This window comes from Herpailurus yagouaroundi, unplaced genomic scaffold (assembly GCF_014898765.1).
Source record: "Herpailurus yagouaroundi ecotype Mexico unplaced genomic scaffold, PumYag 159, whole genome shotgun sequence".
NCBI lineage: Eukaryota > Metazoa > Chordata > Mammalia > Carnivora > Felidae > Herpailurus > Herpailurus yagouaroundi.
In genome coordinates this window covers 27,793,631-27,805,827 of record NW_024412400.1, presented here as the reverse complement: position 1 = coordinate 27,805,827, position 12,197 = coordinate 27,793,631, and the positions used below count along the sequence as shown (strand labels likewise).

The following is a 12,197-nucleotide window of genomic DNA, read 5'->3' as shown; positions in this document are numbered from 1 at the left end:
AGAAGTGACCTGGCCTCCTTAAGGAACCTGTCCCTAGTTCGCTTCATTCTGGCAAAGTTTAAATTCCGAACATTTCCCTATTTGCCGGCCCCCGGCCCCCGGGTTTTTTTTTTTTTTTTTCAACCCCTGGAGGGACAAATCAGTTAGTCCCCGCCATCCCTACCCTAACTGGGATCCAAAGTAGGACTATCCGCAGGCGGAACTCTAGTTCCGGGGGTTGACCTCGGTGCCCGGAGCGCATTAGGAAACGGACCGGAAGTGGCTCCAGCGGCTCCTTTCCGACCTGGGAGGGCAGCGGTACAAAGTCAGCGGGAGGATCCCGGAGGGCTCCGGTGGATTAGAGGCTGCAGCGTGGGGACGTCTTGAAAGCAGAGCGGCGGGGCGACAGGAAGAGCAGGGGGCCGAGCCCTCCCCGGCTACTCCATGCCTGGTTGGAGGCTGCTGGCTCAGGCCGGCGCCCGGGTGCTGGGCTGCGGCGCGAGCGGCCTGGGTGCTGCCCCGGGCTCGGGAAACAGGTGGGTGTTCGAGACTGGGTGTGGAGGTGTGGTCCCTGCGAAACACTGCGACCCGGAGCAGTGCCATGGCCCAGTGCGGAGGGGTCTGCCCTGGGTGGAGGAGAAAGGGGCTGTCTCCAGACCGCAGGCACACAGGAGTTAGGAGCGGTACTCCAAGGAAGCGCCGTTTAAAGGACTGAAGGGGTGGTTTTTTGTTTTTAATGTTTATGAGCCAGCGACTGGCAGAGAGCATTACCAACAGCAGTTATATTATCTACCAGTTAGTGGGCGTTTTCTCCGTACTGAATGCTTTGTTGAGTATGTTAGGCGTCTTAGTTCTCGTAGCCTTATGAGATAGAACTGCTGTCGTTATTCCTTCTACAGATACTGTCATTATTCCGTAGTCATGATTACGTTTTGCAGATAAAACGGCAGCCTGGGGAAGTAAGATAAGTCAACTAATTAGTGCAAAATTTGGGACTCTAACGTGGATGCACCTGACTACAAAAGGGGCATAGACGACAGAAAGCTTTACTCCTTTTCTGACCCTCTCTGCAAGAATTACACACACCTCCTTCCCGACTTTCATCCCCTGAAGTCTTCCTTGGTATGTTCAAGTGGTCAGAGACCATGTCTTTTATGTATCTTCTGAGCTTTGGCAATGTCATTGCAGGGAAGAGGTGAGCTTATCAGAGAAAGGTCAGCATCCCACATTCTGCCACCTCCACTGGATGTAAACTATTAAGGGACATATACAAATTGGTCAGTGGCTTCTCCTTTGTAGGACAGCTCTGTTAGAAATTGGTTTCTCCCAGAAGAGAAGATGAAGACCTTTTACCGTAGGGTAAATATGTGAATCCCGGGGCGCCTGGGTGGCTTGGTCGGTTAAGCGTCCGACTTCGGCTCAGGTCATGATCTCACGGTCCGTGAGTTGGAGCCCCGCGTCGGGCTCTGTGAAGACAGCTCAGAGCCTGGAGCCTGTTTCAGATTCTGTGTCTCCCTCTCTCTCTGCCCCTCCCCTGTTCACGTTCTGTCTCTCTCTGTCTCAAAAATAAATAAACGTTAAAAAAAAAAAATGTGTGAATCCCATTTTTGTCATAAGAAATGTGAGGGGGGAAAAAAAAACTTGCACAGATTCCAGACCCTTTCCTAAGGGCCAGACTACACTTTCCAACGCATGTGACTTCCCTTCCCCATGTTAAATGGGGGAACCTTTTATATTGTGGTTTGTTTTCCAATTTTTGTTTTTACAGAGCAGACATCTGGCTTTTGGTTAGAAGTCTCCATGGCAGGAGTGGTACTTGGTGGGATGAGCATCTTTCTGAAGAAAATGTCTCATTTGTTAAGCAGTTGGTCTCTGAGGAAAATAAAGCCCAATTAGCAAGTAAACTGTGTCCTTTAAAAGATGAACCATGGCCTCTACATCCTTGGGAGCCAGGTAGTTACTTTATATTTGAGAAGTTCTCATTCCCTAATGTGACTGGCATACTCAAAATCATAGTGACTGCTGCGAAATGATAAATTTCTTGAATTTATTTTTCATGTCTTAAGTGTGTCTGTTTCAATGTAGTTAGGTTTGCAAGTTTATTTCTAGAATGCTGGTCTACTATGAGTGAATGTCTGATGGTAATCAAGATTTCCTCAAGAAGCTATTTTGCAGGTGAAAGGAAAATCATTCTGCGTATGTCTTCTTGTTTCCTTCAGATAAAAAAATTAAATTAAGTCAGGGAAGGAAAGCTGGAGGAGTGTAATTTAAACTGCAGTGTGTCACAGTGATGTTTTCAGTTGGGGTTCTAGCACTCCAGGTTTGCAAAGCATAACTCCAGAATCAGCAACTTGTAGCTCGCAGAGTATTAAACCCATGTGTAGCCAGACCAAGAAGAATAAGGCCTGTCTTGTTGAGAGTGTGGTCTCTGGTTGGGGTTTATTGTGTCAGTTGAATTGTATAGTGATCAGAAGTTCTTAGTGGAGTAACTTTCCGAACTTATGCAAAAAATCTAAGGGGCATGGTGGAGGCTGACATATTTTAGCAACGTGACCTCTTGTGTCATCCCTGTAACCCCACCTAAGTTCTTAGAATTTGAGTGGTAGATGTTTCCCAATTAATGAGGTTAGATATAAATCGATACTAGGAAAGCAAAGTGTAATGATAGATTTATGCCCTCTCTTAATAGCATTATTTTTAAAGCAGAATATTATCAGTTTACCTATTTTCTTCATTTTGTATAGTTCTCGTATATTTGTTCATTATACAGAGATTTATTAAGGACCAATATCTTACCCAGCCATGGTTGAAGTCTCTTACATCTCTAAGGAGCAGTTGTATTTTACTCTATGAATATATTAATATGTGTCTTAGCTGCCTATTGCTCATATTGAAACCACAGTGTAGGAAATACTGTTGTATCATGTTGACGAGTGTTGAAAAAGTTTGTAATAACACTGATTTGTGTTTAATTACCAGGTTCCTCTAGAGTAGGCCTTATTGCCCTAAAGCTGGGTATGATGCCTTTATGGACCAAAGATGGTCAAAAACATGTGGTCACATTACTTCAGGTAAGACAGAAACAGAAGATGTAACAGATCTGTACATGTACCAAGATCTATTTGTGTAAATCTGAACGGGCAGTATTTGTATCCTAAAATACATAAGTGTATGGTGAAGAATGGGCTAATGTCAAGCATAAATACTATTAAAGAACTTCTGATTATTTCAGTAAATGTTTCACTTTTGCCTGAGTGGTGGTCTTCATGATACTGGCTTTGGATTTAACTAGAGCAATGAAGAAAAAACCGTGTAACCTAGCTTCTCACAGAGGTACCAGTTTAATTCATAATCGGAAAAAATCTGTCCCAACTTATTTTCATTCTTTCCTCTCAAAATTAACATTTTGGTCTTGTATATATACAATGGAATATTACTTGGTGATCAAAATGAATGAAATCTTGCAATTTGTAACTGTGGATGGAACTAGAGGATTATGTTAAGTGAAATAAGTCAGTCAGAGAAAGATAAATATATGATTTCACTCGTGGAATTTAAGAAAACAAGTTAATTTAGGGGAAGGGAAGGAAAAATAAGATAAAAAGAGAGATGGAGGCAAATCATAAGAAACTTGATTTTTTTTATTCTTTTATTTTTTTTATTTTTTTAAATGTACATCCAAATTAGTTAGCATATAGTGCAACGATTTCAGGAGTAGATTCCTTAGTGCCCCTTACCCATTTAGCCCATCCCCCCGCCCACAATCCCTCCCCTAACCCTCAGTTTGTTCTCCATATTTAAGAGTCTTCTCTGTTTTGTCCTCCTTCCTGTTTTTATATTATTTTTGTATCCCTTCCCTTACGTTCATCTGTTTTGTCTCTTAAACTCTTCACATGAGTGAAGTCCTATGATCTTTGTCTTTCTCTAATTTCACTTAGCATAATACCCTCCAGTTCCATCCACGTAGTTGCAAATGGCAAGATTTCACTCTTTTTGATTGCCGAGTAATCCTCCATTGTATACATATACTACATCTTCTTTATCCATTTATTCATCGATGGACATTTGGGCTCTTTCCATACTTTGGCTATTGTTGATTGTGCTGCTATAAATATGGGGGTGCATGTGTCGCTTCAAAACAGCACACCTGTATCCCGTGGATAAATGCCTAGTAGTGCAATTGGTGGGCCGTAGGGTAGTTCTATTTTTAGCTTTTTGAGGAACCTCCATACTGTTTTCCAGAGTGGCTGCACCAGCTTGCATTCCCACCAACAGTGCAAAAGAGATCCTCTTTCTCTGCATCCTTGCCAATATCTGTTGTTGTCTGGGTTGTTAATGTTAGCCATTCTGACAGGTGTAAGGTGGTATCTCATTGTGGTTTTGATTTGTATTTCCCTGATGATGAGTGATGTGGAGCATTTTCTCATGTGCCAGTTGGCCATCTGTATGTCTTCTGTGGAGAAGTGTCTATTTATGTCTTTTGCCCATTTCTTCACTGGATTCTTTGTTTTTTTGGGTGTTGAGTTTGATATGTTCTTTATAGATTTTGGATACTAACCCTTTATCTGATATGTCATTTGCAAACTTCTCCCATTCCATCGGTTGCCTTTTAGTTTTGCTGATTGTTTCCTTCACTGTGCAGAAGCTTTTTATTTTGATGAGGTCCCAGTAGTTCATTTTTGCTTTTGTTTCCCTTGCCTCCGGAGACGTGTTGAGTAAGAAGTTGCTGCAGCCAAGATCAAAAAGGTTTTTGCCTGCTTTCTCCTCGAGAATTGTGATGGCTTCCTGTCTTACATTTAGGTCTTTCATCCATTTTGAGTTTATTTTTGTGTATGGTGTAAGGACGGTTCGTTTTTCTGCATGTCGCTGTCCAGTTTTCCCAGCACCATTTGCTGAAGTGACTGTCTTTATTCCACTGGATATTCTTTCCTGCTTTGTCAAAGATTAGTTGCTCATACATTTGGGGGTCCATTTCTGGATCTCTGTTCTGTTCATCTGAGTGTCTTTTTTTGTGCCAGTACCATACTGTCTGGATGATTACAGCTTTGTAATGCATCTTGAAGTCTGGGATTGTGATGCCTCCCACTTTGGTTTTCTTTTTCAGGATTGCTTTGGCTTTTCAGGGTCTTTTCTGGTTCCATACAAATTTTAGGATTGTTTGTTCTATCTCTGTGAAGAATGCTGGTGTAATTTTGATAGGGATTGCATTAAATTTGTAGATTGCTTTGGATAGTATCAACATTTTAACAATATTTGTTCTTCCAATCCATGAGCATGCAATATTTCTTTCATTTTTTTGTGTCTTCTTCATTTCTTTCATAAGCTTTCTACAGTTTTCAGTGTATGGATTTTTTACCTCTTTGGTTCGATTTATTCATAGGTATTTTATGGCTTTTAGTGCAACTGTAAATGGGATCGATTCCTTGATTTCTCTGTCTGTTGCTTCATTGGTGGTGTATAGGAATGCAACCGATTTCTCTGCGTTGATTTTATATCCTGCAACTTTGCTGAATTCATGAATCAGTTCTAGCAGTTTTTTGGTGGAATATTTTGGGTTGTCCATATAGACTATCATGTCATCTGCAAAGAGTGAAAGTTTGACCTCCTCTTGGCGGATTTGGAATGCCTTTTATTTCTTTGTGTTGTCTGATTGCAGAGGCTAAGACTACCAATACTATGTTAATAACAGTGGTGAGAGTGGACATCCCTGTCTTGTTCCTGACCTTGGGGGGATAGCTTTCAGTTTCTCCCCATTGAGGATGATGTTAGTGTTGGGTGATTCATATATGGCTTTTATGATCTTGAGGTATGCTCTTCTATCCCTGCTTTCTTGAGGGTTTTTATCAAGGAAGGATGCTGGATTTCGTCAAATGCTTTCTCTGCATCTATTGAGAGGATCCTATGGTTCTTGTCCTTTCTTTTATTGATGTGATGAATCACGTTAATTGTTTTGCGGATATTGAACCAGCCCTGCATCCCAGGTATAAATCCCACTTGGTCGTGGTGAATAATTTTTGTAATGTATTGTTGGATCTGGATGACTAATATCTTGTTGAGGATTTTCGCATCCATGTTCATCAGGGAGATTGGGCTATAGTTCTCCTTTTCAGTGGGGTCTCTGGTTTTGGAATCAAGGTAATGCTGGCATCACAGGAAGAGTTTCATAGAAAGGAGTTTACCTTCCATTTCTATTTTTTGGAACAGCTTCAAGAGAATAGATGTTAACTCTTCCTTAAATGTTTGGTAGAATTCCCCTGGAAAGCCATCTGGCCCTGGACTCTTGTTTTTTTGGCAGATTTTTGATTACTAATTCGCTTTCCTTACTGGTTATGGGTCTGTTCAAATTTTCTATTTCTTCCTGTTGCAGTTTTGGTAGTGTATATGTTTCTAGGAATTTGTCCATTTCTTCCAGATTGCCCTTTTTATCGGCATATAATTGTTCATAATATTCTCTTATTATTGTTCTTATCTCTGCTGTGTTGTTTGTGATCGTTCCTCTTTCATTCTTGATTTTATTTATTTGGGTCCTTTGCTTTTTCTTCATGATCAAACTGGCTAGTAGTTTATCAATTTTGTTAATTCTTTCAAAGCACCAGCTTCTTGTTTCATTGATCTGTTCTACTGGTTTTTTGGCTTCGACAGCATTAATTTCTGCTCTAATCTTTATTATTTCCTGCCTTCTGCTGGTTTTGGGTTTTATTTGCTATTCTTTTTCCAGCTCCTTAAGGCATAAAGTTAGGTTGTGTATATGAGATCTTTCGTCCTTCTTTAGGAAGGCCTGGATTGCTATATACTTTCCTCTTATGACTGCCTTTGCTGAGTCCCAGAGGTTTTGGGTTGTGGTGTTACCATTTTCATTGACTCCCATATACTTTTTGAATTCCTCTTTAACTTCTTGGTTAGCTCATTCATTCTTTAGTAGGCTATTCTTCAGTCTCCAAGTATTTGTTACCTTTCCAAATTTGTTCTTGTGGTTGATTTTGAGTTGCATAGCGTTGTGGTCTGAAAATATGCACGGTATGATCTCCACCTCTTTGTACTTACTTAGGACTGATTTGTGTCCCAGTATATGGTCTATTCTGGAGAACGTTCCATGTGCACTGGAGAAGAATGTATATCCTGCTGCTTTAAGATGAAATGTTCTGAATAGATCTGTTAAGTCCATCTGGTCCAGTGTGTCATTCCAAGCCATTGTTTCCTTGTGGATTTTTTGATTAGATGATCTGTCCGTTGCTGTGAGTGGGGTGTTGAAGTCTCCTACTATTATGGTATTACTATCAATGAGCTTCTTTATGTTTGTGATTAATTGATTTATATATTTGGGTGCTTGCACATTTGGCGCCTAAATGTTTACAATTATTAGGTCTTCTTGGTGGACAGACCCCTTGATTTGATATAATGCCCTTCTGCATCTCTTGATACAGTCTTTATTTTAAAGTCTAGATTGTCTGATATAAGTATGGCTACTCCAGCTTTCTTTTGTTGACCATTAGCATGATAGATGGTTCTCCATCCCCTTATTTTCAATCTGAAGGTGTCTTTATGTCTGAAGTGGGTCTCTTGTAAACAGCATCTAGATGGGTCTTGTTTTCTTATCCATTCTTTTACTCTGTGTCCTTTGATTGGAGCATTGAGTGCATTGACATTTAGAGTGAGTACTGAAAGATAGAAATTTATTGCTGTAATGATGCTTGTAGAGTTGGAGTTTCTGGTGGTGTTCTCTGGTTCTTTCTAATCTTTGTTGCATAAATTTTTTTTTTCATCTTTTCTCCCCTCAGAGAGTCCCCCTTAAAATTTCTTGCCGGGCTGGTTTAGTGGTCACAAACTCCTTTAATTTTTGTTTGTCTAGGAAACTTCTAATCTCTCCTTCTCTTTTGAATGACAGCCTTTCTGGATAAAGAATTCTTGGCTGCATATTTTTCTGATTCAGCACACTGAATATATCCTGCCACTCCTTTCTGGTCTGCCAAGTTTTTGTGGATAGGTCTGCTGCAAACCTGATCTGTCTTGCCTTGTAGGTTAGGGACTTTTTTTCCCTTGCTGCTTTCACGATTCTCTCCTTGTCCGAGTATTTTGTGAATTTGACTATGATATACCTTGTTGATAGTCAGTTTTTGCTGAATCTAATGGGGGTCCTTTGTGCGTCCTGGATTTTGATGTCAATGTCTTTCCCCAGGTTAGGAAAGTTTTCCGCTATGATTTGCTCACATAACCCTTCTACCCCTATTTCTCTCTCTCCCTCCTCTGGGATCCCTATGATTCTGATGTTCCTTTTTAATGAGTCACTGATTTCTCTAATTCTTAAATCGTGCTCTTTTGCCTTAATCTCCCTCTTTTTTTCTGCTTCATTATTCTCTATAAGTTTGTCCTCTGTATCGCTGATTCTCTGTTCTGCCTCGTCCATCCTTCCTGCCGCTGCATCCAACCGTGATTGCAGTTCAGTTACAACATTTTTTATTTCATTCTGACTATTTTTTACTTCTTTTATCTCTGCAGAAAGAGATTCTAATCTGTCTTCTACTCCAGCTGGTATTCTTATTATCGTGATTCTAGATTCTAGTTCAGACATCTTGCTTATATCTGTGTTGGTTAAATCCCTCTCTGTCGTTTCTTCGTGCTCTTTCTTTTGGGGTGAATTCCTTCGTGTTGTCATTTTGAAAGGAGAAAAGGAATTAATGAGGTAGAAAAATTAAAATTATAAAAATGTTAAAATTAAAATATTAAAATTAAAAAATAAACACACACACACAAAATCTAATAAATGATGCTAGATCCTGGGTGTGTTTTGGTCTGGGTGTTGATAGTGGTGTGACATAGGAAAAAGGGGGGGGGGGAGGAAATCATTTGAGAATTTGAAAAAATGAATACACTGATGTAGACTAAAATGAGATAATTGGAGTAAAATAGAATTTGAAAAAATTTACACAAAAGTAAAGAATATAGTAGGAAGAAAATTAAAAATATTTCTAATAAAAATTAAAAATGAATTTTTTTCTCTTTCTATATTCAAGAGAAAGAAAAAAAAGGAAATCTTTTGTGAATACAATGTGGTAGACTAAAATAAAATGATGGAAGTAAAATAGAATATGAAAAATTTATGTAAAAGTAAAAACTATAGTAAGAAAAAATTAAAAATGTTTTTAATAGAAATTGAAAGTAAAAATGAAGTTTTTCACTGTCTGCATTCAAGAAAAAGAAATGAAAAAAGAAAACACGGAAATTGTTTGAAAATTTGAAAAGCTGAATACACTGAAGTAGACTGAAATAGAATGATGGAAGTAAGGTAGAATTTGAGAAAAATTACACAAAAGTAAAGAATATAGTAAAAAAATTAAAGGAAAATATTTTTAATAAAAATTGAAAATAAAAATGAATTTTTTGTCTTTCTGCTGAATTCTGTGGTTCAGGTTGTACAGATTGTTGTGTTAATCCTCCAGTCAGTTTTCTAGGTGTGTAGGATGGTTTAGTGTTGGTCAGGCTGTATTTCATGGACGCGAGGCTCACAAAGAACTTCGATGCTGTTCTGCCATCTTGCCTTCTCTCCATAAGAGACTTTTAAATACAGATAACAAACTGAGAGCTGTTGGAGAGATGTTGGGTTGGGGGATGGGCCAAATGGGTGATGGGCATTAAGGAAGGCATTTGTTGGGATGTGCAATGGGTGTTATATGTAAGTGATGAATCACTAAATTTGACTCCTGAAATCATTGCACTATGTGTTAACTAACTTGAATTTAAATACAAATTTTTTGGGGGCGCCTGGGTGGCGCAGTCGGTTAAGCGTCCGACTTCAGCCAGGTCACGATCTCGCGGTCCGTGAGTTCGAGCCCCGCGTCAGGCTCTGGGCTGATGGCTCAGAGCCTGGAGCCTGTTTCCGATTCTGTGTCTCCCTCTCTCTCTGCCCCTCCCCCGTTCATGCTCTGTCTCTCTCTGTCCCAAAAATAAATAAACGTTGTAAAAAAAAAAAATTAAAAAAAAAAAAATAAATACAAATTTTTTTAAAAATTTGATCTCTTTGCTAACTTAGAATGTAACGCTCTTGTCTAGGGAAGCATTTTGTTCTCTGAGATGATATAAACTCTAATTGTTAAAAATGTGGGTGCTGGGACCAGAATACTTGACTTCACATCTTGATTCTTCCACTGCTTAGCTGTGTTCCTTGGAGCACTGTGCCTCCTCTGTAAAAGATAGAATTGTATTTGGTAAAGGAAATAACTATTACCTACCTCAGAAGGTTTTTGTGAGAGTTGCACAAGGTATAAATGTCAAGCATTTAAAATAGTGTTAAATGTCCAATTTATATTGGCCACTGTTGTCTTTACAATTATTATTAGAGAAAGATCACTGATGGAGTTAGGAGACCATCATTCCCCAAATTGGGTTGGACATCTGAGTTCATCTTTGGGGCCTAATCTTAGACAGGTGATTGGACAGATGGTGGTGATTAAAATGAGTGCTCATGCACAGAAGTACGCTGAGTGCTCATAGGCCCCAGGGGGCCTTATAGGCCTTAGGACATTGTTATTGACCCTGAATGATCAAAGAGAGGATTATAGTTTCTAAAACTCTAGGGAACTTTGAGAGCTTTTAGGAATGCCTAGTTGGATTGTAAATTGGTACAACCACTTCAGAAAACAGTTTTAGCATAATTATGTGGTAAAGTCGAGATTGGTGAACCTTGTAGTCTGGCCATTTCACTCCTGAGTGTTTAACAGAAAACTTGAGCAGGATACCTCTACAACAGTTATTATAGCAGTATTGCTCTTAATACTTTCCCAACTAGAAATAACCCACAAGTCTAACAGAATGGATAAATAAGTCATGGTATTCACACAATGGAAAGCTGGATAGCAGTGAAAATGAACAGAAGAGAGCTACACACAACAATATGGATTAAACTTAGAAATATAAACAAGTGAAAGAAGCAAAGCATGGAAAAGCACCTACAGTTTGATTCTATTTGTACAAAGTCTAAAGCAGGCAACACTAAACTACATTATTAAATATTTTCAAAGGTAGCAATTATAAAGAAAAGTAAGTAAATGATTACCGTAAGTGTCAAGAATAGTAGTTATTTCTAGGGCAGTGCTTCTCAAATTTTAGTGAGCCTCAGAATCAACCTGGAAGGCTTATAAAATGAGATTCTGATTCAGTAGGTCTGGGCTGAGGCCTAAGGGTCAGCATTTTCACCAAGTTCCCAGGTGATGTCGATGCTGCTGCTTTGGAGACCACACATTGAGAACCGCTGCTTCAGGGGTTAAAAAAAAAAAAAAAAAAAAGGCAGGGAGGTTATTGGGAAGAGCCACGCAGAGATTTTGTGGATTCTACTTCTTGACATGGGTGGTGGTTAATGCCTGTTTTCTTCACAACTACGCGTTCTGTTGTATATTTTTGTTTTAGGCACTCTTCTCTATGTGTTGTCTGTATGCTCTGCCTGTAATTGACTTTTTTTTTTTAAGGGTATTTCTATAATTTAAGATTGTGGTTGGTGTTAGAGGAATGGTGAGATAATTAACTTTAGGGAATTCCTCATTGTCCTAAGGCTTTGGTGTGGCTGGTATGATATGTTAAAATGTATCTTGGCACATAACTTAGTTTTTTTATATTTGTTTTCTTAGGTACAAGACTGTCATGTTCTAAAATATACTCCAAAGGAAAACCATGATGGAAAAATGGCAGCCCTAACTGTAGGAGGAAAAACTGTGTCACGTTTCTATGTAAGGATGTATTTTCATTCTTTAGAATAGTACATTTCATTAGCTTCAGATCTGAATTCTTTAAGTTTTAAGGCTATTCCATAGTCACAAACTTGTGTTTGTCCATGTGGTAAATTGTGGATTTGGGGTGGAGGTAGTTTGTTGAAGCCCTTGAGCCCAGGATTCTGTATTTTTCCAGTTCCTCTCTTTAGTATTTGGAACAAGTAACTTTACCCTCCATGCTGAAGTATTTACCCATCTGTACAATGGGGATAAAAATACTACCTACCTAAAAGATTTGTTACCAAGATTAATGAGATTTTTCGTATGTCTTCTACAAAGACACATGGAAGAGGGTATGTGTGCTTGGGAAGAGAGGTGTGGTGTAGGAGATCTTAGTGTGTGAGTGTGGGGGAAGGTAGTTAAGGTGCAAAGGTACACCTGTCTGGGTAGAGTGCTGAAGGGTTTAGACTTCATCCTGTAGACTCCCAAGCACTTTCCAAATTCTTTTAAAAAAAAAAA

The 12,197-nt window shown here is 39.2% G+C and overlaps 1 protein-coding gene across 2 annotated transcripts in view; it reads left to right on the top strand.

Moving 5' to 3' along the window:
• The first annotated feature begins 246 nt into the window (after positions 1-246).
• The window catches only part of MRPL3 (mitochondrial ribosomal protein L3), a 52,595-nt gene continuing 40,644 nt past the window's right edge, over positions 247-12,197 (top strand). Inside the window, exons 1-4 of one of the 2 annotated variants that reach the window (XM_040480190.1) lie at positions 247-515; positions 1,748-1,932; positions 2,959-3,050; positions 11,598-11,696. In XM_040480190.1, the coding sequence (XP_040336124.1) occupies positions 424-515; positions 1,748-1,932; positions 2,959-3,050; positions 11,598-11,696 (468 nt within the window). In that variant the 5' untranslated portion in view covers positions 247-423. The remainder of the gene's footprint in view (positions 516-1,747; positions 1,933-2,958; positions 3,051-11,597; positions 11,697-12,197) is intronic. The other variant, XM_040480189.1, reaches the window with a different exon arrangement.